The sequence below is a fragment of the Patiria miniata genome, unplaced genomic scaffold (assembly GCF_015706575.1).
Source record: "Patiria miniata isolate m_02_andy unplaced genomic scaffold, ASM1570657v1 HiC_scaffold_2, whole genome shotgun sequence".
Taxonomy (NCBI): domain Eukaryota; kingdom Metazoa; phylum Echinodermata; class Asteroidea; order Valvatida; family Asterinidae; genus Patiria; species Patiria miniata.
This window is the reverse complement of record NW_024037058.1, coordinates 4,072,008-4,096,883: the sequence shown is the minus strand read 5'-3', so window position 1 is coordinate 4,096,883 and position 24,876 is coordinate 4,072,008. Positions and strand designations below refer to the sequence as shown.

At 41.5% G+C, this 24,876-nt stretch overlaps 1 protein-coding gene across 1 annotated transcript; it reads right to left on the bottom strand.

Moving 5' to 3' along the window:
- Window positions 1-3,466: 3,466 nt before the first annotated feature.
- On the bottom strand, window positions 3,467-24,809 carry LOC119727036 (trichoplein keratin filament-binding protein-like). The gene is made up of 11 exons (XM_038198926.1): window positions 24,698-24,809; window positions 22,168-22,433; window positions 20,042-20,252; window positions 16,218-16,274; window positions 15,022-15,264; window positions 13,998-14,177; window positions 12,290-12,462; window positions 11,236-11,317; window positions 7,754-7,939; window positions 5,512-5,655; window positions 3,467-4,014 (listed from the first exon to the last, which is right to left on the bottom strand). Exons 2-11 carry the CDS (start codon window positions 22,359-22,361, stop codon window positions 3,970-3,972), a joined length of 1,515 nt encoding a protein of 504 aa, XP_038054854.1. The 5' UTR covers window positions 22,362-22,433; window positions 24,698-24,809; the 3' UTR covers window positions 3,467-3,969.
- Window positions 24,810-24,876: the final 67 nt, after the last annotated feature.

Below are 24,876 nucleotides of genomic sequence, written 5' to 3'. Positions count from 1 at the left end.
TCAGGCGAGTCAAATGTACTGCCAGGAACCTGCTGCCGCCACACCGCGCATACCAGGTCTGCCTGGACCAGTAGGACTGACGGGACCTTTCATGGAGTCAAAGGACGATGAAGGTAAGCCAGAGTGAACTGATTCACCTGGGCTTCGGAGGAAAAAAAGACATTTATTATTTTGTCCCCCTTCTTTGTAGATGCAGATATTCGTGGCAACCGTTCTTTCAATTGCCCTCCTGAGTAACTCTGCCAAGCACAAATTTTGTTTTTGCCCCAATTCAGTTACAGCTTCCCTCGGACGGTATTCCTGCGTCTCAGGTGTGTCAAATGTGCAAGGGAGTTTTGGGACTACATTGGCAAAGTAATTGGCTGCTAGAAAAACTGTGCCTAGTCTTGGTGTACCTGACTATGCCAAGCAGAATACCACACTGGTAAAGAAGATCCTGCTGTACCTTGGAGAGACACAACAGAGAAGTGGAAACTCACAGAGAAGGAAGCTATCCACCATTCTCGGAGTTCGTGAAGTTCATACAAAAGGCATCAGACAAGGCCAGCATTCCGGAGTTGGAGGGTTTAGCCAAGGCCGGAGAAAACCAGAGATCAAGTGGTCATGGTACTTGTTCTCCATCAGAGCACAGCAAGAAAAATGCAGCGCAGTCCTTTGCGACGATGAGCATTTCAAGATGGGGGACTGGGGGCAGAAAGTGTTTTGAAGATCTTAATGACTTATTAGGAGCCTCATCCCAGAAGCATCAAGTGCTCCCAAAGATGAAACCAATCAAGACTCAAGTTCCCTCCCTCATCTGATCTAGGGATAGCCATCACTCTGATTCAGATGGTAAATCTCATAAACAAAGAGATTCATAATGTGGGTCAGACTGGAGAATTAAGACCGGATCTCCTGCAGCAGCTTGGTGAGACGGATTGAAAGTGGTTTTCACAAAGGCTACAAGAGGTTAAGAATAGGAAGGCAGTCAGCCCTGCCATTTCCTCCAGGTTGCACCTCAGAAGTTACTTGGAGACTAAGGACGAGCTAAACCTAGTCGATCTTAAAGAGATCCTCCAGGCTAACTATTGAGAATGTGATGCAACAGAGAGATACAAGGACTGTCATCAGCATCACAAAAGGCTCATGAGTTGTCGCAAGATTATCTTGTGAGGACTCTTTACCTACAACAGAAGATCTTGAAGGTCTCCAAGGATGACACCAAATTGACATACATGTATGATCCCAACCATTATTTTTCTTCACTCCTGGTACACTAGGTTTAAAAACAACAAAATCATGACTGATCTTAAGTCGCTTCTGGTCAACCCAAATACCAGCGACAAAATGCTTTTCGGAGAGCTGAAAATTGCTGGAGAGAGGCAGATTGTGCCACTCACTGGCAGAAAAAAAAGAACCCATCTCTAAATTAACCTTAAAAGGTCCCTGCTAGTTATCAGGAGAAAATATCAGTACACAACCAGAAAAATCACCAGTGTAGGCAGCATGAGCCAGCAATTAGCACGCATTACCTTAACAAGCACTATTTTATTCGACGCAGTATTGGTAAAGAAGTTGGTGTAATAATGTCCCATGGTTACGAGAGAGCAACAAGCGGGTTGTGACTGCAGTGAAGGTATTGCTGAAGGGAAAGAGGCACAGGCTGCAGAGGCCACAACTGTCCTGGTACAACTCAACCTGCAGAGTATAAAAACAATTAAAACTACCATGATGTTACTGAAAGGGTCACATACCTTATGTAATATGCGAGTAGGACACTTACATATGGATTGATAATCTCTGAGATAAATTTGATATAACCACATTTGTCTTCAATAATATGAGCAAATATAGGTTTAATCTAGTTCCCTAGAAGTGAAAGAGTTCTGAAGCTCCACTTCTGATTGGTACGAATAAATGATGCTGAAGAGTCTTTCCCTTGAACATCTGGGCAGCAGTCTGGTTGGAAACAAGACCGAAAAAACCCCACAGTGAAGCAGCACAACTCCTCTTATAGCTACAGTCCATCATTTGCAGCTATCCAAAAAGTAACTTTATTGAAAGATAGTAAGGAGACTAAACTCCCTGTAAAATTATTCTTTCCATCAAGCTGTCATTTTGAAAAAAATCAACGAAAGAAGGGCTCTCCAACGAAGACGCACCGTTGGAGATTTCCGTTAGTAGTAGGCCCGATTCAAAACACGATTCAGCAACTTTTGATTTGAAATCGAGATCCTTAAATGCTTTTTTTCTTGAAATATATAGCTGAAGCTGAGCTGAATTTTCATCAGGTTAGTTTCAGCACCGTTCTTTAGATTTTGAGCACTTTTGTTGCTTCAGACGAACAAAATGCAGCAATTACAAATGATGGACTATACCTTTAACAAGTTGTCCTTTCAAGTGTGTTGTCAAGAAGCACAATAACGACTGTCATTTATAAATACAGACTCTTATTAATACAAACTCAACCAGACCTAGCCAAAATGTTTGTTATATTGGAATTGTGTAATAAGTGGAGTGCTGGTCCTATTCAATGTTCATGTACATGTACACATAAATGCACAGTCAGGACCAATGATTTTATGTTTGCTACAACCAGAATTTGTTTGCATTAACAAGAGTCAACTGACCTGAGCTGATACTTAATGACAAAAATATGACAATAACAAAGTGGAAAATGACACATTGTGAATTTGAGGATTCTTATTCCCATTCAATTTTGTGCATAAACTAGCGGGATGCCGCACTTTGCGTGGCACCCATTGGTGGAGTCGTATATTTTTTTGCAGGTTTTAATAAGTTGGCAGTGGAAATAAATAACAGGGTAAATAAATAAAAATCTGGGGCAAATCGGCCAAGAGGCGACTTGGTACAATCACCTGACCAGACATACATTTTCTTTGTCTTTGTCCGATTAATCCCCCTAAATATCTGAATCCCCTCAAGCACACCGGCTTCAGAGAGCCTACCTTTGCAATTAGCATCTGCTATTGAAAATCGGAAGTGGGAAAATCAAAATTTGGAGAAAAACTTGACAGATTTATCAACGAACATTCATCGTATGACGTTGCTGCCCTGTGAATCTGAAAAAATGATAAGTGCGCCCTCAATTGATACATTTTTGAGAAGGGGTTCAGGTTTCTGAAAAAAAAAGCATACATATTCATATCGTAGGAATTTGTACGATCGACATTTAAAGTGTATTTATTACCATGAATGCTGTTTTTTTCATAGAGATAATGTAATATGTAACTATTCAAAGTCTGAAAGAAACAAATTTGTCAAAAAAAACCAACAAAACAAATATATCATTTTTTTGACGTGCCAATAGTGACTTCAGAGGACAGTGAAATTAGGGCATATATATGGGATACAACCACATATCTATAGCGTCTCCATTGCATTTTGTGGTTCCCGCACACTCTTTGGGTCTTTTACAAAAATGTGACACATTAGACATCAGACCAACAAGACAGACAGACAGACATCAGACACCGTAGGATCTTTTGATATACAATGTACATGTATTTAGAGACAGAAAAAATCAATATATACAAACCACACTGATATATACACACAAATTCAACCAATCATTAGAATTAAATTTCACGCCCAGCAACAGGAGCTATTAAGTTCCAGATGTTTTGGATAGAATTAATCTCAAGACTTGAGAATCTTTCCAATACTGAATGGCCCCATTTCCTGGACTGCGAAAAGTGCAAGATCAACACAAAACTAAGTACAGGGGTAAATTCTTACAGTAGCCTAATTTGCAGCAATAAACCTGTCCAAGTAAATAAATATGTGCTGCTTATGGCGGTCACAAAATTCAGTTTTCTTCAATTTAGATTAACTTGGTGTTCAAAGGTCATCAAGCACCATAAACACTCCTGTTACGCAATTTTGCAGATCCTGCATCGTATAGATGTGCACGATTTCATACAAGTAAGTAGATGATATACAATATATTGCAAAGATAAAAGTTACTGCTCAGTCCCATGCTGATCTTGGTCCTGGTCCTTTCCTCGGGAACGACTGAAAAATAAAAATTAGGGAATGATCAGACAAAAATGAAAAACTTTGTAAATGAAACCACTACAGCAATAACTTCAGATGCCTTTTTGTCAAATTAAATGTTTTGAAGGGGGGATGGGTGAGACAAATTGATCATTCTGGGGAGTGAGATTGGAATCATTGGAAAATTGTTATGTGTTTGGAAGGGTAATATATACAGTATAAGATGATGCAGATGCATGATGCATTTATGCAGATGATGCCACTAAATCAAGTGAACATTGTGTAGGCAGAATAATGCGTTCCTGCTGTCCCAAATCAATTATAAAACCAATTGGCAGCCACTTGACTGCATGTCCTCCATTGATAGTCAAATTCTCTTTAAAGCTGTTTACAAATGTTTTACTGTTTGTACAAAAAAGGCATTACAAAACACTCTTATTCGCTAAAGCCTACTGCGTTGTCTCTATACCAGGGATGAAGTTTACTTAGGGGCCGTTCACAATTATCAACATTTTCACGAGCGTACAAACCGTACGCTGGGGGGGAGGGGGTTCATGGCCGTTGTACGTTTTTTTTTTTTTAAATGTCGATATGTTTTCTCGTCCGTTAATGCCCGCCTAACCCTTTTTTTTGGAATGTCGATCTGTTTTCTCGCCCATCGCCACAGCCGCAACCAGTGCCGATCGAGCACTTGCCGAGCCGGTCGCGCCCTGCGCCAGGCCCCGCATTGCATCCCATGAACGTATTGTGTACAGCATTGTCCTACACACGTACATGAAAATGTACGACCGGTGTCACATGAAAATCCAACTCCCATGAAAATCGGACCCCTTTTATTGGTTAATCCCTCGCACGTGACAGGTCACTCTCCCCAAACGATCCTGATCCTAAAAATAGCATAGTATCGTAGTCACGCGTGCGCACTACTACCAAGGAGTCCACATTGCATGGAGTCGGATATTCACGCTACACCGGTTGAACAACACCGGTACTAGCAATGGCGGACAATAAAGTCTAGCTGCGATGTTGACTTGGATCAATTGTTGAAATTCCTCATTCGACAAGGATGAATTGTCCACAAGAATCCGACCAACAAATACATGGAGTTTGTAAATGCTTTTGTGTTTGTGAATGATCAACGCAAACGAGCAGATGTCGTGTGTGAGGGCCAGAGATTGTGGCGGAATGCAGACCGTGAAAGGCTGTTCGACGAAGTCACATGCAAGTGTCTATGATATATAGACTTGCGTGAAAAAAAAAAATCAAAATTTTTTTCGTACACTTTTAGGGGGGAGGGGGGGGTGTCTTAAAAAAGTGTACGCTTTGTACACTTGTGAAAATGTTGATAATTGTGAACGGCCCCTTATATGACTCATGACTCAGACTCGGACTCGATTCTGACTCGAGTCCCATTTTCCATGACTCGGACTCGAGTCATGATGATGAATGACTGAGACTCAACCCTGCTGACTGTCAGGGAATTGTGGTGGACTCAACTACATCTCTGCTCCATACCTTAGGCTGGTAGTCATGGAGTGACATCCGAGATGCCTCTTGTCGTAGCATCTCCTCGTAGTCTCGCTCAGCTTGTCTCTCTGCCTCAACCTCCTTAAATTGGAAGTCCCGGGCTGCTTCCTTGTGATGCTGTCGCTCCGTCAACTGATTTGAAAGACAGAAAAAAAAGTCCCAATGGATGAACATATTGGAGGATGTTAGTTCCAGTCAATGACTGGGTACTTCCCCTTCCCATCAAAGTCCAGAATAGCTCTGATGGTAGAGCTCTAGAACAGCTCCACTTCAAGGCAGACTGTAAACCGAAAGATATTAGAGGGCGCCCTTTGAGGTTAGAGGGCACCCTTTGATGGAGTGACACGAAAGAAAATTTGCTCCGTTTAAATTCATCCGTTTACACCAACAAAATCGCCTCTAATCCTTGCGAATCTTTGACATTGATTTTTCCAACCAAAGAAAGTTACTATATTTAGCCTTCCTACCGCTTCTAGTGCAATTATGCCTCCCAGAAAAGAGAAAAACGGTCAGTAATGACAGAGTCATCTACACCATCAGACAGTACATGCACAACACATGCTTCACTGGATGATGAAACACAGACACACAAATCGCCCATGATTGCAGAGAGTTCTCTGAAGGCTGCTCTTCAAAGTGAGTTACGAGATCTGAAATTGGGAATTCAGGTAAAACTCGACATTGTGATATCTAATCAGCAATCACTCATGCGTAGAACGGATAACATGGAATCATGTCATTCAGAGATGGACAAATTGATAGAGTTTACTTCTGAGGCCATTGTCGAAGTCCAGGCAGAAAACAAAGATTTGGTCTCCAAGCTGAACAAAATGTCAACGCAGCTCGAAGTTACTGAAGAAACAGTCGCTAGTCTAGAAGCGTCAGCCCTAAGACTTGAAAGGTACTTGAGGAGTTACAACCTCAGATTGGCTGGAATTCCTGAGCAACAAAGCCCCTGACTATGTCTACAATAAAATCAAAGAAATACTCAAGAATAAGTGCGTTCTTGAGCCTGAAATTGAAAACGCTCATCGCTCTGGACGTTCATCTGGATCATCCGGCAGACCTCAACACATTCTTGCAAAATTTGTCTTAAGCCTAAAACGTCAGGCAGTGATACTTCGAGCCAAATCATCCATTTCCAGTTGCGTTATCTACTTAATTGAAGATCTACTTGCTGACGTAGCTACCAAAAAAAAAAAAAAACTGCGAGAGGTAATGCACAACGCTTACATGACTGGCAGGAAACCGGTATTCCGCAACAGTCAACTGTACATCAGTATGTGTATGTGATGTAATTGTTGTAGCTTAAATTAAATGAACTAGTTAATTATTTAATTAATTACTAATTAAGTGGGTTCACTACTCGACAAGCTTTGCTTTTTGGAGACCCCCATCCACATTATTGTGATCTTATGATTTTCTTGGCATATTGTTTTGTATTATGTGGTAAATAAAGTTAGATTGATTGGAAGTTAGATTTACTGATTGAACAGCATTCACAGATTCAAGCCCCGCTTTGAGCAGTAATACCTAATATTACCCAGGAGTATAAATGGGCACCTGTGAAGGTAGAGACCAGATTGCGCTGATCTTGAGCTGCTGCAAAAACTGGTCTCATGGCCAGATGAACAGGGGTAATAACTGTGAAGTGCTTTGAGACCTTTGGTATAAAGTGCTATATAAGCACTATATATGATTATAATCATTACCCTCTACTTTGAATGATTCACACATGTACAGTACAACAAAAGCATTGGGTCCAACAAAAGCAAGTGTAATCTACTTGCCTTCAAGATAGCACTGTCTTCATTCATGCCCCAAGCCTATCAGGTTTAAATCACACTATACTGGTTCTACTATTGTACCATCTCACCTGGTGGGTGACATGGGTGGCTTGTGCGTAAAAGTGCTCACCTCTCACCAAGGTGACCACGGTTTGAATCCTGGCCGCGGATCGCATGTCAGTAGAGTTGTGCGTTGGTTCTCTCCTGTGCCACAAGGGTTTTTCTCCGGGCCCTCCGGTTTGCCTCCCTCCGGAAAAATCAAACGCTTTCGATCTCAGGCTGTGCTCCGTGGTCATATATGGGTTGATGTGGCCGGCAGGCATAGGCGCCTTTACGCACCAGCGGCCCAACCACGTTGTAGCCGCATCCTTCGCAATTCAGCATACCAGCTGCGAGCAAGGATGATTAGCCTCCCAAATTATTATTATTATTATTTTTATTACCTGCGCCTCAATTTCCCTCTTAGTCTCTGCTTTCCGTCGTTCCTCCTCTGCCTTTTCCCGCTGCGTCATCTGTTGAACCAGCTCCATCTCACGGACCAGCTCTTCCCTCTGCTGTAAGGATTGCTCCTGACGTAGTCGGTTCTCTTCCATGCGGGCGTCAATCTGCGCCTGCTGACCCTGTAACACCTGTTGCAGGTAAAAAAATTTAAAAGTTAGTGGGCACTATGTGTCTACAAATTTATCTAACAGCAGATGTTGGTGGAGCACCGGAACGGCAATCCGGAGAACATAGGTTCAAGCCCCACTCCTGTCAACTGCCGTATCCTCTGTGAGTGATCCCCTTTTGCTATTTCAAAAGTTTGTATCATTGTTATTGTTGCTAGCACTGACAAGTAGGGCGTTATCCATGGCTAAATGACATATACAGGTTTATAGCTTTTGACTAGCGCTCCCTGAATGAAGATGTTGACAGGATGGGCAACCGCCAACATAGGGCTGAATAGCTCAGTTGGTGGAGCACTGGAACAACAATCCAGAGATTGCAGGTCCAAGTCCCGCTTCAGTCAAGTTTTCTGTTCAATTTTAAAATAATAAAATGCATCTAGTGAATTGCACTGTGTGATTTATTTGAAAATTTACAACAAATGTGATACAGGAGGGTGGCATTAAGTGAAGCGAAAATAGCACATTTTAAATGATTAAAAAAACAAAACAATTGGCTGACTTGTATGACTCTTGACTTGGACTCGGACTCGAGTCTGACTCGAGTCCCATTTACCATGAAAATCAGACTCGACATGAAAATCAGACTCAGACTTGAGTCACAATCGCAAATGACTCCGACTCGGACTCAACCCTGCAGACTCAGACTTGACCTGTGTGACTCGGAACTCGACCAAAAATACTACCAGGGGTGTGATCGGACAAAAATGAAAAATCCATGAACTTCGGTTGACATGTATACATGTACATGTACAGTATGTATTATTGTACATGTACATGTATTATTGTACATGTACTTGTATAGATGTACATGTATATAGTTCGTCCTTCGAAATTCGAAGATGACAGCCAACATCTCCATACTAGTTGGTGTTGTGTGTTCGCAGATGGCTAATAAGTCCAATTCTAGCCAGGAAGCTACAGTCCTACACTGGACACACTAGGTTGGGGGTGGGGGTGGACACGTAGGGAAGCATCTAGCTGACGAGATTTTCGTTGCTGTCGTTTCAGCTCAGCCTCCCTGATGCGACGGGCTTCGAAGCTTGATGCACCTTCGTGTGATAATCTTCTCCATGCCGTTCGATCATGGGCATGTTCTTCCCAGCTACTCACATTGAAGTTGCATTGCTTCATGGTTGCTTTAAGGCAATCCTTGTATCTCTTGAATTGACCACCAGCCGATCTTTTGCCTGTTGTTAGTTCACCGTAGAAGATCTTTTTGGGGAGTCGATCATCAGGCATCCGTACTACATGACCTGACCAGCGAAGTTGAGCTCTCATGATCAAAGCACCTACACTGGGCAATTCCGCTCGCTTGAGGACTTCAGTGTCTGGGACCTTGTCTTGCCATCTGATGCGCAAGATCTTACGCATGCAGGAAAGGTGGAAGTGGTTCAGCTTTCTGATGTGGCGGCTGTAGGTTGTCCAATTTTCACAGGCATACAGCAGGGAAGTCAGGACTGCAGCTTGATACACACGCAGCTTTGTTTTCAAGCTTATGCCTCTCCTATTCCACAGACGCTCACGAAATCTTCCGAAAGCTGAGCTGGCTTTGGATATCCGATTTGTGATTTCCTGTATAGATGTACATGTATACATATACATGCACATATGTCCATATATAGGGCATGTACATTTTATACACTGTAATTTCTGTAATGTTTGCAAATTTTGTCGCTTCAGTAAAGAAAAAAATGGGGGAAAATTAGGAAAAAATGTCTGGTCATTAAATAATATAATCCATATGTGATTGATTCAATAATGTATTTTTCTGTGTGTGATGTTATTACTTCTGCATGTTTGCAGAGAGAAAGAAACGATTCACACACAAAAATATGAACGGTGCTTAAAAAGTTTATGATAATCTTACTTTAAACTCCAGTCCCAGGCTTCCAAAACATTTTTGAAATTTTGTGTTGGTGGTGGCTATTTTTCAAAGCACTACTGCAGCTCAAACTTATTTCCATCCACAGTGACACTTTATTACCAATTCTTCCAACCATACTCTTAAATTCCTTGACAAAATCGCGACAATAGTGACTCCAAGTCCAATGTGTTTGCAAATTGCTAACTCACGATCGTCACTGCACAATACATGCACAATACACACACATCCTCCACACGCAATACACACACACGAGGTGCAAACCCATTGAAAATTATTTTTAGTCTGGTCCTCAAGTACTCCACTGCGCACACTGCATTGATGTCTATCAGGTTCTTGACCGCACTGCTTATTAGACTTGTGTCACCAGTCCATCCATTATCGTAAATTAGGGCCTATTTCTCCAGAAGTTTTTGGGCGATATTTATACGGAAACAGAAAACGTTGGAAATCCGGAATCCGCTTAAAATTCCGGAATCCGCATAAAATTCCGCAGACGTTAGACTAAAAATCCGGAAAAATCCGGAAAAATCACACCCCTGTACTACTACTAATTTTTTTCCCCCATCAATATAGCTACAAATTAAATGAAGACGATCCTCTATTGAGCAAGTGATACAGTCTGTGCCTTGCAGAAGAAACGCATCTAAGTACTGTACATACACAGCGCGTGCACCTGCTTGTTTCCGATGTATTGATTTGGGAAATCAATGTATCGAAACATGTACCCCAGCGTCCACACTTGATATTGCGTATTAATGCAAGCTTGATAGTGTTCAGTACCAGATTATCTTCTCCAGACAACGGTGCCTTGCCTTATGGTTATACGTGGATTTCCAGTTCATTAAATTAGAGAAAAGCTGTGAAAAAATGGAAACATTTACACTGTGAGGTTTTAGCAGTGCCTAAAAATGTTTTTCCAATATACATATTAAAGGGGACTCATGACTCGGACTCGGGAGAGGTGACTCGGACTCAATGTTTGGTGACTCAAATACAAGTCTGCAATTCGGTACACTTTTATCAGGGAAAAACAGACTTGATATTAAAGTACAGGCAAAATAGGCCAGTCTGCTCACACTTTTTGACTTTTTTTTTAAAAATCACCCACTTAACATTTGGCTAAAGAGGACCATGTGACTCCATTGATTCCCATTCAATAAAAAAAATATGATTTAAGCACCACCGTATAACACTTATTCCAGTCCATGATGCTAAAGCTCTCACTTTTAACAGCTTATGCTCAAGGCAAGAGTGCAAATATCAACTGACCATCTTGACTTCTGTCAAGTCACAACTTCAGCAATTGCCAACATGGCTTTTACTCACAATTCACCCAGTTAAATAAGTCAATTCCGTGAGAACACAGACTTACCTCATGCATAAGTCTTTCCCTAGCCAGGCGTTCTCGCTCCCATTCATTTTCTCTCTTTTGCCATTCCCTGGCAGCTTCGTCCCTGTAGGAAGAAGAGAACAATTGTAAAGACTTCCAGTTACGCCTAGCAAAAAGTGGATCTGCTCCCACAAAACTGGGACAAACTTGATATTTATTTTTTATTTTTTTTACGTATAGGCATTTTTAATTTCCTGACAATTTCAGATTTTTTTGATGATGGCAGATATGGAAAAATTGTTACATTTGGGGGTATTCGATATAAAAACAAAATCATGGTTTTCTTACTAGATATCGACTTTAGTGAGCTGAAATCTTCAGGGGTGTCATTTCAGGCCTCTAGTCACCTTGTGTGTACTTTTGAGCAAATTTGGTAGAGTTGGACTTTTGTGCCAAAATGGACTTTGTCATTATAGTACATGAAACAAGCGGCACCAGACTAATACACATGTGGTGTAGGATGCTGCATCACAGTAGGTAAGCCTCCTGGAGATGGTCAGTGAGAGAAATGACAGTCAGTCTTATTCACAAATGACAGTCAGTCAATGAGTCAGTCAGTCAGTCAGTACGGTGCAAAGAGACTAGTAATAATAATAATAATTATGCGCATTTATAAAGCGCACGTAGCCACCAGTGTTGGTGCTCAAGGCGCTACATCATTATTACCCCTGCTCATTGGGCCAATGAAACATTCCAAAGACAATCTCAGCTCCCTGGGGAGTACACAGCTCGATGCTGCCATTTTGGCACAAAGCAGCTAAAAACAACCACAATAACCATCTCTGCCCTCACAGGTACCCAGAAGTAATGAGTGTCAAAGTGCCTTGCCCAAGGGAAAACGCACCATAACCCCAGGCTGGACTCGAACCCACAAGCTGCAGAATTATCCGCGGACCACAAATTCAATGTTCCAGTTCACGAGGCCACGGTCCTAAGCTAGCCCAGACAAACTTCATCAAAATCACAACAAAAAATCCTGGCGAATGATACTATCTGAAAGCATCCATCCCAAAATCAACCTCTAAGTTCTACTTACTTGTAGAGCATGTCCAGTTCAGCCTCCCGAGCCTTCTCCAGTTTCAGTTGTTCCTCCACCACCTGCTTCATCCAGGCAGCGTCGGCCTTCGCTTTCTCCCTTCTGGTTGTCTGGATCTGCTGCTCTTCCCCAGCTTTCTCAACCAACGCTGCCAGGATCTTCATATCAAGTTCCTGCATTCATGGGACAGAAGAGAGTCAACAGAGAGGTTTCGCATGCAAAACTGGGCCTTAGTTCATGGCTCTGCTAAACACAGAATTCCATGCTTACGATCACCATTTTGTGCTAACCGCACTAGCAGAGAAATTCTGTGCTAACCCTGTAAGCACAGAATCCTTAGTTAAGGGATGTTCAAATGCGCGCAGAAGCCAAAATTCCTCTTTTACACTAGAGTTTATGAATTTTATAACAAACGAAGCTAAGCCTCGCCACTACGCAGGGACGTGGCCTTGCCACTTCGCCTGCTTCAAATGTGTGCTGCCTGCTTTTTAGGCGAGTACCTGTTTCTCAAAGGATTGCCCGCTGCAGGAGTGATCAACCATAGCAGCCCAATTTGCTTGAGCAACAGGTTACCTTCAATCGAGGACCCCTATTGTCCCCTTTTTGTTTGTACTTCAACTTTTTAGGAAGACCTCCCATATGTTTTGTACACGATCGTCAATTGTGGACCTTCGGGAATTGGGGACCCTATTGTCCTTTATTGTTCAACGTCCCCTATTGAATGCAGAAACAAACTCACTCACACACACACGCAGGTTTGTTTATGGTGTAAATCGTTCCTCTTCCCTTTTCCTTTGTTTATACTCTTAACGTTTTTGCAACAGCTCTCATTGGTTTTGTACTCGTTTTCTAATGGTGGTTTTCCTCGATTTGGTTCCTGTCCTCAATTGACCAATCGCGGTAGAATCGCGTCAACGCAGCTTGTGAAAAATTGTCCAATCATATGATATACAAAATGGACACGAAACGTGCAACATCTGAGACAAACAAAACTTAATGTACAAAAAGTCCATAGGGTTGTCTAGGGGGCGTGGCCAACTTGCATACGGCGATATGTCAATTCATCAATGATGGCCAAGTTCACGCAAGGACTATAGTTGACCAATGGTTAACTAACGTTTGCCCGAACTCTGTCTAGTCGACGATGGTTGACTACGCTAGTCGACTATTTGGAACCAGCCTACTGGGGTTGGTTGCTTCGCTGGTAACCAATAGCCGCGCACATTTATAACGCTAGCAGAGAGCCAGGATCCAGAAGTTTTGCGATGACATTTTGACCAGCGTTTGACTAGAGACGTTCGCACGTTGCTACCAGTGCGCAGGCGTAAGGTACGTCACAAATCAACCACTAGTCGACTAATGGTCCTTGCCCGAACTTGGCCGATGTTGCACGTGCGTGTCCTCGATTTACACCATAAACACGCACACACACAACTTCCTATTGTCCCTCTTTTGTTTGTACCAACTTTTTAGGAAGACCTCCCATATGTTTTGTACACTATCGTCAATTGTGGACCTTTGGGAATTGTGGTTCGTGTTATCCTCTTTTGTGTAACGTCCCCTATTGAACACAGAACAAACTCACTTTTACACCAAATGCTTGGTTGTTAAAAGATAAGTTCAAATGTAAAGATAGAAGTACCACGGTATATAGCAAATTACTCAGTCAGTGCCATGCAAAGGTACCGTATGAAGTGGTATCTCTTACCAGTGCTTCTTGGACCTCCTTAGCCCTGCGTCTGAGCTGAACCTTGTGCTGTCTGGTCAGTGCCTGAGCCGTCTGGGATTTCTTGCGTTGTTCTTCCATGGCCTGCCGTTCCTCGTCTAGCTTGTCCAGCTCCCACTGGCGCTGTAAGAGATGGTCCTGCTCTTGCTTCAACCGTGCAGCCTGTCCAGCAAGAGAGATAAAGATACAGATAAGATTCATGATAAGTAAATATGCTAAAATTAGGGATGATGAAGTTTGGTATTTGACATTTTGGGTACTGCTTCTCTGCCTGTCCCTGAAAGTTCCTGACTTCGCAAGCGACCTCACACTTCACACGTGATAAACTGTGAATGTGAATGAACTCATGAACATACACACCCATTGGGCTTTTTTGAGGTTTCGCCTCACGCTTTGCCGTCGAGAGGCGGCTTTGCCGCAGTTGCCCGCTTTGCAGTCAAGAGGCATAATTACCTGTAATTACCTGTCGTATCCGATACTACAGGGTGAGTTGGAAAAAAAGCGGGACCCAAACACCAAAGTTATATTTCATAGTTAAAAAAATATGTAGCACCAAACATATTAATGACTGAAAAGCCAATTTAATAAGCTACTTTTAGATGAAAAAAATTACTGAAATTGCTCAATCCGTTCCAAGAATATCACCATTTAAACACAATGACCCTTAAAACTCTTTCGTCCAAAAACGCGATTTCAAGAATCGTCGTCACAATTGTCTTCAAACATCACTAGCGATAAAACCTCAGTTTAAAAGTTAAAATATTCATCAAATTCCTTTTGAAGGCCCATCTTTTAAGAAAAGAAGATTTTATAAATCATATTGTTTGCCTTACCAGGGTTGTTAATAAAGATATTGTGTTCTACAGTTGGTGACAGTTGTTGAAACAAGTATTCTGTGTCACTCTATTTGTTGTTCCAAACAGTCGAAACACACAATTAATTGCATAATTACCTCCTATAGTATCTAATTCTATACACCTCCAATACTCATTATATTGCATATTACCTCCGCCTCCCTCTGTCTCAATTCATTCATCTGCTCCTTCAGCTGTCCTGCCAGCTGCTTCTCCTCCCTCAGCTTGGCTTCCTGGACATGCCGTTCCTTTTCCAGGGCAGCCTGCCTGTCTCGTTCCATCTGCCTGTGTTCCAAGTGCTCTTCCCGGCGAGCTGACTCCATCTGCTCCCTCTGGGAATCTACCTGCTCGCCCCAGCCCTGGATCACGTGTTTCTTGTGCATATCAGACTCAATCTACGGAATGGATGGAATTGCTGGGCTTTCAGAATTTTGGTAAGTTTTCTCTTCAAAAGGGGGACTTTAAAAAATGACATATGACCCGGCCATGGTAAGGGTATTGTTTTCCTTGTTCCAGATCGCTTCAAATGAAATCTACTTCTTTTGGATTGGTCTCCGACTCTCCGATACCATTTTTCCAGACGAGGTGGGTTTTGAAAAGTAAAATTAAGCCTCTTGATGTACAAATATCTTTTTGATACAATCTCTATAAGGAAATCTGGCCAGATTTCTGACTCATACTTTGACATGCTGGCCAAGGACAATCTGCACTTGGGAAACAAATGCAAATCCAATGTCTATGAAATGAACAAAGTGTTTAACCGTGGCTAGGAAATTGACTTGAACAGTGCAACTTAAATGATTTGATTTAAAGTTACACATGTAGAGTTAAAGGGAATATACAACATTTGCAAACATCGAAAAATAAAACTACCAAGTTTTTACGAAATACCTTACTAGGATGTTGGTAAATGACAGTCTAAAGCATCCTGTAAAATTATCTACTGCTCCAACTTTACTGACTCATCTACTGCTCCAACTTTACACTTTTTTCAGTCCAAATTTTGTTTGCTATTGGTTACATGTTCATGAACGGGTGCAGGCTAGCTAGACTGGTTCCCTTACCTTACAATTTTTCGTCATCTATGAATTGATCCATTTTATCTTTAGTGGAGTCAAGGAACCAGACTACTTGAACATTTTTGTTTTTCTTGGTTTTTCCAGCATTTTCGAACACAAAACTTTAAACATGTCAGTGTAACAAAATTTGATCTATTATACTTACCCCTCAAATAGTTTATTTCTGAAAATTACAGCAAAAGCCAATGATGTACATTCCCTTTAAGCTCATATTCCTGTTGTACAATTGCACAAGTTGGAGGGAAAAAAAAATTGTAGGTGTTATTTACCTTCCGCAGATCTGGGTTGTTTTGTCGCCAATGGTCATACATCCGCTCGTCAGCAATCTGTGCAAATGATACCAAAAACGTAACATAAGGTAACATGGAAACTGAAACATTTCTCACCTGTGAGGAGTGCAGACCAGAAAATAAGCCCAAAACGTGATTAGTATGTCCTCAATGTTTTTGTTATTAGAGCATTTTGTGGGCCACAAACTTGAAGGTTTGAAAAATATATTGGTGGAAGCTGTGCACAGGACTGGGAGCTGGTATGATTCGGATGAAATTGCAACCTAGAATTGCCGTATTTTGCAATGGAGAGCAGGCATCATTGTTCAAAATGCCACAGGACTACTTTTAGGGATGATCATGTTCGGATGGAATTTTCTCCCAAAAGTCACTGGATTACCACCTGAAAGTTGAACAGGAAATGAAAGATGATGAAATAAGCTTTAGTTTCATGGGTGTCTCAAATACCTTGGAGAGTTGGGGGTATTTTTAATCATTTTTAGAAGTGCGTGTAATTATCACCGATGTCTTTGGAAATCGATTTACTGGTCTGCATTCTGCGAAAAAAAACAACACTTTGTTACACCCCCAATGGCCACGGGAGCAGCCGCTGCAGAGTGTTCATTAAAAAGACTGCAAAACTGCAAGAATAAAGACAAATGGACACTGGTTTAGCTTGGTGTGGTGGTCAATGTTCCTCACTCATCAAAGTCTTAGATCAGAATCACAAAAACAATAGTAACAACAAATGCACCAAATAACTCAATAAGTATGATTCGAAAATCGACTCTGGTATCGATAATAATATCGATTCTGTCCTGCTTCTGAATAAACATAATCGATTCTATCACCTAAATCGATACTGGCCATGTCTCAACCTCACTGTTTATCTCTAGTCCAGGACTGACTCACTTCTAATTAGTTATGCATGAGTGCTTCCCATCCTGTGCTCTAACTATCAAAGAATTCATGCACATGTACAATACATACATGTCATCTAGTAGTTCAGAATGTCCTGCAGTACATGTATGGAGTAAGCCAAAAAAAGGGGTAAAGTTTATAATAGAGAAATCTCTGTCTTCAATAAAATAAAGTAAAAAAGAGTAAGCAAAGGAATTGTTCTTAATTATTCTTAACAATCCAAGCATGAAACCTTGTCACAATTTCACTCTCCATAGAGTGGGACAATATAAAAGTTATAAATGTATATGTCAAAACTAGCTCTCAAGAACCTGGCAACTTCCGTCTAGTATATGCAAGTCAAAAGCAACTTGATATCTCTAAGAGCAGTCTCGACTAAACCTGGGCGGACAGTCCTTTCTTGTAAGTACCAAGTTACACAAAAATTGAAGGAAACGCCGTACCTGTCTGACTTATCTTTTCCATTAAAAGACAATCCAGAAATTAACAATGACTACACATAATTAGCAGGTAAAACCGGAAACATTTATGAAGGCAAAATTGAGTAAAGGCTAAAGTATTTGCCTCTGTACTCTGGCACACTCTGACCATGTGCTTTCTTAAAGACGAAGAAGCTAAGAGTTTAGCAGACTCTGGCATCACTTTTAACTAAACTTTATATCCTGACACCAAGTGTACATGTTTCCTCTCTTCACTTCCATAATCTGTCATCAAGATAAAAATGAAAAAGAATACGACATACCTGCAAGAATAAAGACAAATGGACACTGGTTTAGCTTGGTGTGGTGGTCAATGTTCCTCACTCATCGAAGTCTTAGATCAGAATGACCCGAGAACAAAGACCATCACACAGCCCTCCAGTGCCCCACAGGAAGTGACATCATATCCTGCCACATATACCCAACAGCTGTTTCCTGTGAAGGTGGGGTATCTCACATGAAACAGTAGTTGGTACACTCATGTACTGATAAAAATTATATGCAAATGTGGTTCCACGAAAAGTGGGGGAGGCAGTACATTAAAAGCTGATAGATCAAAAGAAAAAAGGCAAATAGTGTTTTTCAGAAGACAGAGGTTCGTATCAGTGTCCATCACAAGTCCTCAGAAGTCCATCACTCATGTTGTCTACCCCCAGATCAAGTCAGAAAGCAGACGCTTTTCAAAGAGAGTCTGACAAAGGCCTTTCCTTTGTTACTGTTCACCCCCTGTATTACTAGTGCCGAGATGCCAACATTCAAAATTGAAAAAGAGTAATTTTCCATCAGACACCTGCTGAAAACAAGACATTCCGTACATAACATGTAACCTGTTGAAAAATCGAACGCTTTGCATGTCACAGCGACATATGTTGCAGAGGGCATATTTTTCCCCTTGAAGAGATTTCACAACAAAGTCCCACTTGTTGCTGTACTCATCTTTAAATTTCTGGTGAATGAAGCCATCGTTGTTTGTTCTTCGACCAGCAAAATGAAAAACTGTAACATTCAAGTGCCACAGAAAAATGAGCGCGCATAACGTTGGGCGATTTGGTTTTACTGTCCGTAACTGGTTACCAACCTACTTCAACGTATTGCTTATGTGAAAACTTGGGAAACCAGACAATTATTTATTATGCCAAATTGGGCTCTTTTTCTTTGAGTGATGTAGATTTTGTGCACACACTACATGTCTAGGGCCAATGGTTTTCCGCAACGGACGGAATTCGCGGAATCTGCTCCTTGAAACGGAAAAACGGAATTTGAATCTGAAAAAAATAACTTCTGCAATTTTATTGATAAAAGAACATAATTTCGTTACATTTATTGAGTCCAAAACGAACTGTTGATGATTAATTGAACAGACGAGCCATATAACAAAAGAGCAGTGTTTATATCACGATTTTGGGGGGACAAAAACATTCAAGATCAGAGCAATAAATGCTATACGATCATTACTGTAGTAGTACGCGTAGTCAGTGTCAGTCCCGACGCACGCTGTAGCTGATGGATGGTCAGCGCACGGGTGAAAATCATCATGCTCACGGCACGCTCAGGCAGGTCTCTTCTGTTTCATCGGCAGGTTTATTCTCCGTTCAATCAATCAACCATTCGTATAACATCTAACTTTGGCTCTATTGAAATGCATGTTGTGCTTAGGTCAAAAAATCTACGGTAAACTATCCTATTTTGTTGCTAACGTTAGCGCGAAAACAAAATGGCGATCATGAATTTCGCTTTGGCCAGCTGATGTGCGTGACGTCATGGGATTGGCCTGTGCGGCTATTGCATGTTTCTTGCGTGTATGAGGTGGCGGTGCAGTATACAACTTGACTGTGGTGAAGTTAAATACTACGTCTGTACATTGATCGGCCGTTGATAAAATAGCAATTTTTTTTTGGGGGGGGGGGCAAGTTTCCCGCGTTCCAACCAAACAACTATTTCATTATCGTCTTGGAATTATTTTCTGTGTACATGGTGTATGTTTAAATGCCTTTTTATGTATTGAATAAACGTGAAACGGAATTTTTCAGCCTGAAACGGAATTTAGGATTTTTGAAAACGGAATTTGCACTTTTCTGAAATGGAAAAACATTGGCCCTACATGTCGGCGCTCTTTTATGCGCTAAAAATCGCACACCCAACAGTCTGATACCAAGTTCCCATTTTTATGCAAAAACAGGAGTCAAGATACTAAATGTAATACAAATTGTGCACACATTATTTGATTCAGGTAAAATCTAGGAAAATCCTAGAAAATCTATCAGGATCGTACGATCATAATCGCGGTGCACAAATCGTATAAATTACGTCTAAATCGTAAATGTCGGCATTACTTGTGACAACAACAGCGGTACACATTCTGCTTCAGTTAGGTTGTTTGGTACGTAATTTTCTTTGTTCTGCCAAACTCCTTCCATAATTTACCTGTTTTCTGCTGGTCTCCTTCTTGGTTTTCAGATCATCAGTGCGTTCCTTCATTTCTTTGAGCCGCTCGTAGTTACCCGGGGAAAGTCCCTTCAGCTCCGCTGCGTATCGCTCCCTCTCCTCGTCCAATAGTTGCTTGAGTTTGTGCCTGCGACTGCTCAGTCGTAACGCTAGTAGCTCACCCTCATCGCGTTTCTTGTAAGCATCCATACTACAATATGTATGTTTTGTAAAGACCGAGAATTAGATTTTATAAAAAGATATATTTCAATGTCGTCATTAATGTAAAATAATAAGCTTTTGCAGTGGACTGAACCTTTATCCTCTTAATGTTGTGCATCGGGTCGGGTTGACCAGGCCAAACTGACCCGAAACATTATACAATGTAGATATAAACTGAATCCAAACTGAAACCGTTCTGAACCCTCTAAAACCAACCTGACCCCCGACCTGACAAAACTTCAAGGAAAACAGACCCGAACCAACCCAAAACTGAACAGACCCGAAAACCCCCCGGAATATCTGGCTTAGGCAACTGTGTTTGCTTTTTGTGCCTTAGACACTTAATACCCGAGTCGCATGAAAATAGTCCTCTCTCAGTAACTGAATCATACCGTACGGCACTCACAAGGTAACCTACTGGTGGGCCCACACGTTATAGACCATGGGTGATAGACCTCAAACCATTTTGGTCGAACTGGGCACAGTGATTCTGCAATAAATATTGTTGGTTTCAGGTCAGGTTTGCACAACTCTACCTCCGAGATCCTTCAAAATCCACCGGGGCATTTAAGGACTTTGCCAGATTGAGGCATTTTGGTTGTGCCACTATATGTATACATATGTATTACTTTTTGCAAGACTTGCTTTCCCCATTGAATCTAGGTACAATTAAGATGCCAGAGGGTTCCTACACAGTGTTTGATTTTGGATGCTTCAGGGAGGTTAACAGCAAGAGTTACCTAGAGAGCAAGATTTTGGCCTGTCACTGTCAGGGATCCTGCAGAGATCTTTCAATGAAATGCCATGACTTTTCCCGGACAAAAATAGGGCTTTCCACGATCAATTCCAATACTGTTTCGGCATGTTAGGAACCTATTGACAATACACATGTCTGGTCATAACAAGGAACGTCCATGAATAACGTCCTACATTGACTGGGGGATTATGTTGACGCTAGTCCAAATGTGACCTGATGCTCCATTTTACAGCATCCAGTTATTCTCAACATATGTTTAGTATGTACTCTGAATAGTTGTTTTAGGATCCCACCACACAGTTTAACCCAAATCTCACCGGTAAATGTGGAAATTCTGGGCTCAATGTCGGACGAAGGCTGAGACTCCCATAGACCATGCATACCAGCTGCCATGATTTGGCCAAGTGCACCCTACTGTGTCAAAGTTCCTTCGTCCAATGCATGGCCAATGCATGGCTTCAGAATCCATGCACTACACGGTGATGCCTCCTTCTAGCCACACCAGTGAGCTACCTAGCTAGCTACAGAAGCAGCAGCATCACCGTGTAGTGTATGGATTCTTAAAGCTACAGTCCATCATTTGTAATTTGTGCATTTTGTTCGTTTGAAGCAACAAAAGAGTTCAAAATCTAATGAAGGATACTGAGCAACTAACCTGATGAAGTTTCAGCTAAGCTTCAGCTGTACATTCCGAGAAAAACAGCATTCTAAGATCTCAATTTCAAATTAAAAGTTACTGAATCATGTTTTGAATTGTTTTGAATTGCAGCTATACGCGACGTAGCGCACTGATCCGACGAATTATAACAACCGCGCGCGCGCGTGTGCGTCGTTCCAATACTTGTGCACGCTGCGCTGAATAACAAAACGAACTACTAATTTAAATTTTCCTACGGTGTTTCTTAAGAATCACCGTTGGAAATGCCTTCTTTCGTTGATTACTTCAAAATGACAGCTTGCAAGAAAGAATAATTTCACAGGGAGTTTAGTTCCCTTACTATCTTTCAACCAAGTTTGTTTTTCAACAATAATTACGCCAGTTACTTTTCGGATGGCTGCAAATGATGGACTATAGCTTTAAGCTAGCGTGAACAGGACGTTGATGCGTATACCATACAAAGCATCGTCATGAGGGCTAATATATCACCTGTGATGGAATGACTGATCGGAAGTCCAGGCTCTTTGCTTAGTGGTCTTGACGTCAGAGTTCTTGAAGTACTGGGCGTTGTTGCCCCACTGCTGCCGGAAGTCGGCCTCGTGGGTGCGCCTCTGGACCATCGCCCGCTCCTGGATGTTCTTGTACCGGGCCGTCCAATAGGCAGGCATTGTGGGCAAGGCCATTCTTGAAAAAATCTGATTCTGCGGCTTTACTTCCAGGAAAAGAGTTGAACTTCACCAAGACTGGGACCGCAACTGTATAAAAACGTGCAAAATTACTACTAACTTGTTTTACTCACCATTCGGCTAACTAATGCCCACACAACATGCACCTCAAAATGCTATAGTTACCGGTACAAGCATGTCTCCTGCGAAATTTGAGATATTAAATCTAATTTTTATTTTTAATTAAAATGGCAAGTTCACCTACTTTGTTCTGGAAAGGTTTGTGTGTTTCGCAAAGTATTCCGAGTTAAATGTAAGACATACCTTGCAGTTTACTTGTTTTTTTTTTTTTAATCATACGTTGACCAAAATAGCATAGCGCCCTCTATTTAAAACATGCATTATTCGTGTTGCAAATGCAAGAATTAACAACAAGATGGCACTGTTTCACTACACGACCATATCAAAATGTTACACTTACAGCTGAGGAGTGTTTTTCGTATTATCCACAATAAGCACTTTCACGGTAATGCGCTTGTCAATTGTAACCCCGGCCCCCCAGGACCCAGGGATAGCGGAGACTTGGGCCAGGGTGTAATTTTGTGAAGTGTTACAAACGTGTTACAGTCCCAGTTAAGTCCCTGCAGGGACGGGCACTTTTTTTTGGTGTAATAAATATCCAATTTTCCGAGAAATTTTTAAATCTTTCTGGAGCCCATATGCACGTGAAAATCGTCTGTTGATGGCAGCCATTTTGAATGTACGAAGCGATGACCCCAAAGCTGAGACGTCGCGCTTATGCAAATCGATCTTGTGGCTCAACAGGCGCACGAGTTGCGATGCGACGGCTGTTTCTTGTACAATCTCTCAACCGATAGTATTATAGCGCGCAGCCATACAGTATGGGCGAATCAATTGTACAAGAAACAGCCGTCGCATCGCAACTCGCGCGCCTAGCCTGAGCGACAAGATCGATTTGCATAAGCGCATCGTCACAGCTTTGGGGTCATCGCTTCGTACATTCAAAATGGCTGCCATCAACAGACGATTTTTGCAAATGGGCTCCAGAAAGATTCAAAAATTTCTCGGAAAATTGGATATTTATTACACCTAAGCATCCCAGAAGTAGAGACATCATAGAATACAACCATATGTAAGAAAATTTGCATAATTTTTTGAGAACCTCCTCAGTAGTGTGCGATAACCTGGTGTGTGGCCAGAGGTTCAGCGCAGCATACCGCGGCCACACTAGTGGGGCTGTCGAGCGCAATTTGAGTCCCCCGCGCAAGATTAAACTTGCGCGCGCATGTTTAAACCTGCGCGCACGCAAGTTTAAACTTCTGCGTGCATTAATTTCCTTGCTACAAATAGCGCACGCAAGTTTAAACTTGCGCACTACATAGATTTTCCCCATACATGCAAAGCCGCTAAACTAATTTTTTTTCTGGGTAAACTTATGCAGATTATGTAACATTATTTTTAAAGCAGATTTTTCTCCGATTAATAGCACCACTGTACTTCGTGAGACAATGCCTAAATGCCTTTTTTGAAACATTTTATTAACACTTAACAATATTATGCTAATGAGGTTGACTGTGTAGAGGTTCGGGATAAGGGGTGGTAATGCGAACAATTTATGCACTTTGCATTATGATGTGTATTACTGTTTACGGCTCATTAGGATTTTTGTTTAATAAACAACATATTTATTCATTAGGCCCTATGTCAAATTAATTAATTAAATTAATAAATTAAATCAATTAATTAAATCATTAATAAATGATCCAAGCAAACGCCGCTTGTGTACTTATTGATTGCTTGCCCGGTCCCCTCCCCGCCCCCTTAAAAAACTTCTCTGATTATAAGCACTGCTAAATCTCAATGTTTCTTTTCATTGACGCTAATTGAATTCCTCTTTTTATTTATTTCATTGTTCATTAATTTATTCCATTATTTATTAATTTATTTCTCCATGTACTCGTGTTTTAAGCATTTTTTTTCTTCATCAATCAAAATCCCGCCCGCAACCGCAAAGTTCTCAAATTGCGATCCGCATTTGCCATGTTTGCGCAAGTTGTAACGTGCGCACGCAAATTAAAATAGCGCGGTGTACTTTGCGTGCTTCGCGAGTCCCTCGCGCAAATTTAAACTTACGTGCGCAAGTTTGAACTTGCGCGGGGGACTCAAATTGCGCTCGACACCGCTACTCGACCGTTTGCCATTAAAAACTGCACGTTGCTGCGCGCTGCGATGAAACCGGCAGAAAAATCCGACAATCAAAGGCCGAATTTAAAGCCTCAAAAAGTCCATAATTTTATAATATAACGATTTCTAATGTAAGAAACAATACTTACCAACTTAAATTTCAATCAATATGACCAATTAACAGCAGAACAAAGTGGGAAAACAAACCCACAGCAGATTTCAAACGTCAAACTATCCCTGCCAACAGCGACCCGGAAGATAAATTAGTGCTCGGTGACCTTGGGTTAGTTTGTTCGTTGTTCGTTCGCACAACTCCATAAATTACTCT